Consider the following 6,000-nt stretch of genomic DNA (forward strand, 5'->3'; position numbering starts at 1 on the left):
CTGATTTTGGAGTCGAAAAGGGGGCCATCAAGCCAAGTATGGTGACCACAACGTGCGCACCAAAGAGAGCTTTCTAAATTGGGGTCATATATATAATTCTGACACATATAACCAAAATTATAATTAAAATATGAATGTTGTCACTTCTCCTCGTCCAACTAAGAGATAAAGTCTCATTACTAAGAAATAAATTCTCCCGTCCGAAAGATAAGTCTCATTGCCCAACTAAAGAATAAGTTGTTTCTTGCGTAAATCTAGTACACAAATTCAATATATTTAGTTAATAAATTCATTTCAATTCATCATTATAATTTTTTTAAATCATAAAATAATAATAATAATAAATAATTTTATAATAATATTTTATCATCTTAATTCAATTTAATTCAATTCAAATCAGTTATACACAACCAACGCAGCCTAAAAATACTTGGGCTGGAGCCTCTGCATCAGTTATGGAATTTGACGAAGAAGTGATTATTAGACCTAAAGCTCAATGAATAATAAATTTATAGAGATAAGTGTCATTGTCTTGGGATTTGCACACTATATTGGGATTCAAAGGGAATATGATCAGATAAGCAGAAATCTATGACCAGGAGAGCATGACCACCCAACATTTTTGTTACCGTTGAAGCGAAGGAACAAGAAATTTTTACGACTAACAACAAAGAGATGCTTCACTCAGGACAGACATTATTTTACAGCCCCGAAGTAAACGAAGAAAAAGCATGCAAACGTGGCTCACACGTTATATAGTAACTACTTTTGTCGACCTTTTCTATGATTTTCAAATAGTCAATTAATTGGGTCGTCTACAGCTTTGACGACAAAATAAGTTGATAGAATTAAAGCCACTTCATTACCTGTCTGTTTCTGATTTTTCCAAAACAATTCTGTATTTTTATAGTTTCACAGGAAACCATTTTTTTCTTTCTTTAAAAAAATAGTTCAAAATTTAAAATCATCTCAATTTATTATTACAATTTTTTAAATTCTAACATAAAATATTCAATTTTTTTAAATCTTAAAATAATATTAATAATAAATAATAATATTTTATCATTTTAACTCAACTCAATTCAGTTCAATATCTAAACGCTTGGTCTACAACTCATTTTTCTTTTAATTTTATTTTTTGAAAATTTATGAAAAATAACTTGCTTGTTTATCTCTTTTTTTACAGTAAACTTTAGAATACGGATATATCAGATTTTGGTTCAATAGAATAATTCAAAGAGTGATATAAGTATAGGGAAAATTCATAAAATTAAACTCACAAATCGACATATCTTCACAAATCAACAAACTCACAAATCGTAAGATATTTTATAAAAATGGATCTTGAAAGTTTTTTCATGATATGATTCAATTTTTTTATAAAATATTTGTACGAAATTTATATATTTTAGACTTGTACCCAATAATATCTAACCTTAATAACTTTATAATATTACGCAGTAACATGACATTGCCTTGAATCTATAGGAGATGAAATGGCAATAAGAAAGTTTCATAAATTTGGTATGGATTAAATTAGGGACTTGATAAAAATTGTAAACAAATACAATATAGAAGTTAAAAGAGAGATGACATCTCACCTTATCAGTCAGTGTCAGTTTCTTCAAGATGTGATTTACTACGAAGTTTACCTTCGGAGAGAAAAAAGTTGGGGGGTGAAAGTGCCTTTCATGGTGTCGTATAGACCATAAGAAATTAATATAATTGGAGATTATTTTAGTCGCAATCTTCATTAAAATAAAATTCTGCCATTGTAGTTCATGACCTGATCGTCATAAATTGCAGTGCTGATGTATTGAGGTTAACGTCACTGTAGTTAAGTTTCTTGATCTGTCTAACCCTGGAAGTGGTACTGTTTTTGCGTATTTGCATATTTATACGTGGTTTCCACCTTCTCCGTCCCACTGCAGTAATCATTACCAAAGAGACGAGAGAGAGAGAGAGAGAGAGAGAGAGCGAGAGCGCGCGCAAAGCAAGCAATTAGAGATGGATGTGGGTAGAAGGAGAAGTGTGGTGGCAGGGTCTGTGTGGGAGAGCAGGATGAAGATTGATGAAGTGAGAGGTGGGATTAAGGTATTCAATGGTGAAGAAGAAAGCTCTGAGGAAAGTATGGCCTCCGTAAATAATGGTGGTGGTGGGGATACTACAACAAGGTTAAAGAGAGGCCAAGCCGGTGCTGTGGCCACCAGTGGGAAGAGGAAGACATGGAAATCCGAGAGCTTTGATGGTTTTGACAAGAGCCCATTTCAGATATCCAAACGAAAACCTGAGCCGCTGAAAAATTCCGAGGAACAGTGCAAGGAGCTGACTGTTTCTGCCGAGGGAATCAAGAAGAGCCCAGCTCAGGCCAGGAAACTGAGATCTGAGGGAAGCAAGGAGGCTGGTGTTTCTGTTGAGAAGTTCGAGAGGAGCCCCATTCAGATGAGGAGGTCAAGATCCGAATCACTCAAGGGGGTCGGTGGGGAATCTGGTGGGGGAATTGAGAGGAACTCGGCGCAGTTGAGGAAGGTGAAGTCGAACTCGGTTAAGGCTGTTGAGGGAAGCGGCAATGGGATTGATCAGAAAACTCCAGTTCAGCTCAGGAAGGCCAAGTCGGAGTTGAGTCAAACTGTGGATGATTCAGGGGAGGGAATTGGTGAAGATTCTGTTGGAGGAAATGAGAAAAGTGCAGTCGATGAATTTGGGACGGCTGGATCTGAAGAAACTAGTAAGGAGTTTGGCATTTGCCAAGAAAAAGTTATAACAGATAGGAGTGTGGTGAATTATGATCCAAAAGTGGTGGTGAACAATGACGAGGATGACGACCTTGATGTTGTTGATGCAGAAGATGAAGAAGACGAAGAGGAGGTGGATGAGGAAACTGAGATTGATGTTAAGAAAATCAATGGTCCAGAACCCAAGAAGATTGTCACCGAAGAGAAGAAGGCTGTCGGTGAAGAAAAGAAGGTTGTCAATGAAGAAAAAAAGATTGTCAATCAAGAGAGAAGGCTTCATCAAGTTAGTAGAAAACCACTTATCACTGTAGAACAGTCTCCTCCACTTGTAAAACGTCGTGCTATGTACCAGAATCTATCAAAGCCCACTATGAGGAACCAGGAATTCTCAAAACCCACTCCAAGTTTGTGTCTTTACTATCCTGCATTCGGAGTTTTCTTTGTGAATCTATCTGTAGGAATTTGGATTGAGCCTGACAGTTTTATGATCCAGGTTCTTATAAACAAACTTTTCCGGAAACCCACAGCAAATTGCAAAGTTTTGGTAAGTTCTGATTTTAGAAACATAGAATTTTCAGCAATTTTATCCTGAGTTAGAGTACCATGTTTGAGTTTTCAGTGGACTTGGTAATGTGGAAAGAAGTCCCAAGATCAGCACTTGTGGTGCTAATTGGATCATTTTTCATACTCTCATCTTCCTACACAAAGGATCTGAATCTCAGGTTAGGAATCCACAGTAAAGGAAATTGATTTTTGACCTGAATTTTACACATTCTTAATTTCTTTGAGCTGCTATTCCTCTGGTTCAGAACAGGGCCCAGAAATGAAATCCTTTTTTAATTTTTGTATCTACAGCTTTATTTCTGTGATTTCCTACATGGGGCTTGTGTATCTTGCCGCCATTTTCATCTATAGGACCCTCATATGCAGGTAAATCCTTCAAACACTTGCCAATTAACCGGGAAACATACTTCCAATTTGGTCTCTTTCTAATAATTTTCCTTTCTATTTTCTAAATGATCAAACAGGGGAGTTGTATATATAGATGATGCAAGCTATGTGCTGGGGGAACAAGAAGCAATATGGTTACTGAGATTGGTTCTTCCTTACGTGAATGAGTTACTGTTGAAACTCAGAGCCCTTTTTTCTGGAGATCCTGCAACTACAATGAAGGTAATTTTTTCCTCATTATTTTTCTTGGGAAGTTTAATGAAGCTGGAAAGAGCGTTTCTTTTCTTTTCGGTTTGTCGGAATATGCAAAAGATGACAAATAGTCAAAGTGTGACAATGGCAGCTGGCAGTACTGCTCTTTGTTTTGGCCAGGTGTGGCAGCTGCATAACCATCTGGACTGTGGTTAAATTGGGTAATTTCCACTTGATTTCCTTTTTGTTTTTTATTTTTATTTTTTATTTTTAAAAGAGAACTGAAATTACAGTTTGTGTTTTTATGTGGTTAACGTTTTGCTGACGCATTGTTGTGCTCTCACTGCCTCAGGTTTTATGGGTGTTTTCACAGTTCCAAAACTCTGCTCATTGTACTCTGCACAGTTAACTGCAATTGGTAAAGTTCATCAATTTTTAACTGTGGTTTCGTGTGAAATTCTGGTCCAAAACGTATGCTGTCTCTGCTCTTCATATAGTGCAACCTAAGCCATATTTCCCTCTTGCTGTGAGCATAATCTGGACAGATGCATTTAATTTCTACAAGCAAAATGGAATATAAAATCTACCCAACACGTGAATGACCAAACAAATTTATTTACATGGCTTATCTCTGCTATGGATGCATCATATTGAAATATTAGGAAATTGCATTTCATTTTGCCTATTGAACCAATTCTCCCTCTCACCCACTCAAGATGCCTCGGCCTCCCTCCTTGGATATTCACAACTCTATGAGCAGTGGTACTATAGTTACAAAGAGATTTCACAAAAATAAACTCATAAACTAACGTGTATTTATGTGATACGATAGATTTACTTTTATCACGTCAGTTTATAAGTTTACTTCTGTGAAATCCTCTTGTGGTTAACATATTTCTCTTTTAATAAATAATAAGAAAAACTTGATTGTAACCCATGACCTTTCACTTGGAAATTGGTAAAGAGTAGTAAAGTATAGTTTGTGTTAGTCCTTTGTAAGTCTAAAGTGTCCTAGTTTCCCATTGCAGCTAAATTTTGGGTTTGGCGCTTCCACGACATATGGGAGTCGTGCTCACACAAGAAAGCTGTGGCTGCAGCCATTGTTTTTCTGGTCTTGAACCTATCCTCAACTGTTGCACGCTTTTGGGAAGGTGAGAACTGCATGCTGTCTTTTAGGGTTTTCAGGTCCATCACTCATTATCAAAGTTGTTCATAGCTTTGGTTTGAGAACTTTTACAGCATCTGTTTGAGAGCTGTCTTCTTGCATGCATGCAGTGTTCATGCTGTATGTGGCTTTCCGATGCTACCAGCAGCCTTCTTCAGTGAGATATGATTGGGTAGAAGATGAAGCAGGAGTTGAAGAAACTTCATGACAAGAAGGATCAGGAGGATCAATTTGAACATAGAGCAGTACATACACAAGGGTGGCCAAATCATTAACCATTTAAAAGGGGGAACAAAAGTAGAAACACATTTTGTTGCTACATTCACTAATAATACAAAGGAATCTATGTTTCTATAGTACTCAGCCATTTAGAGTCGGAACTCCATACAAATTACAGTGTAAAAATCAGTTGATGCAGGCTGAAGTGGCTTTCCTAAGCATACGCAGTTAGATCGTTACAAGATCTAAAATACCCGAGGCTTTTATATCGAATAATTCTATTTGAAAGCCTGGTTAGCGAAACACGAAACAATACGCATCATAAATGTAGATGCATGCCATGGTAAGCACAAAAGAAATACTTTGTTTTGAGTTTTTTTATGAATGCTTTTGTTTTACCATTAACTTGAACGATGTATTTATACACAAGAACTCTTTGATACAACGCGGCCTTAATTAATTAAATCTATGAGTTGCATTTAGTTATCTTATGATAATCTTTCATTGCTGTCTCACTATTTTCTCATATGATTATGTCTAAAAATTGACAGAAGTACTAAATTGGTAGGCAAAGATTATTACTAGAATAAATTTTCAGATTTTTTTTTTTTTTGATAAGAAAACAAACTTTCAATCTTAAGAAGAAATTACATGTCAATCTGATCAATCCAAAGTGCATGAGTTACAAACGTTGGAACCTCGTCCCACCACATCTGCACATCATCTACATTCCATGCA

At 36.2% G+C, this 6,000-nt stretch overlaps 1 protein-coding gene across 1 annotated transcript; it reads left to right on the plus strand.

Moving 5' to 3' along the window:
- Positions 1-1,783: 1,783 nt before the first annotated feature.
- On the plus strand, positions 1,784-5,399 carry LOC108993183 (reticulon-like protein B21). Its single transcript, XM_018967990.2, has 9 exons — positions 1,784-3,139; positions 3,229-3,279; positions 3,355-3,457; positions 3,591-3,665; positions 3,764-3,908; positions 4,030-4,099; positions 4,231-4,296; positions 4,907-5,029; positions 5,154-5,399. Exons 1-9 carry the CDS (start codon positions 2,008-2,010, stop codon positions 5,249-5,251), a joined length of 1,863 nt encoding a protein of 620 aa, XP_018823535.1. The 5' UTR covers positions 1,784-2,007; the 3' UTR covers positions 5,252-5,399.
- The last annotated feature ends 601 nt before the right edge of the window (positions 5,400-6,000 follow it).

The sequence above is a fragment of the Juglans regia genome, chromosome 15 (assembly GCF_001411555.2).
Source record: "Juglans regia cultivar Chandler chromosome 15, Walnut 2.0, whole genome shotgun sequence".
Lineage (NCBI taxonomy): Eukaryota > Viridiplantae > Streptophyta > Magnoliopsida > Fagales > Juglandaceae > Juglans > Juglans regia.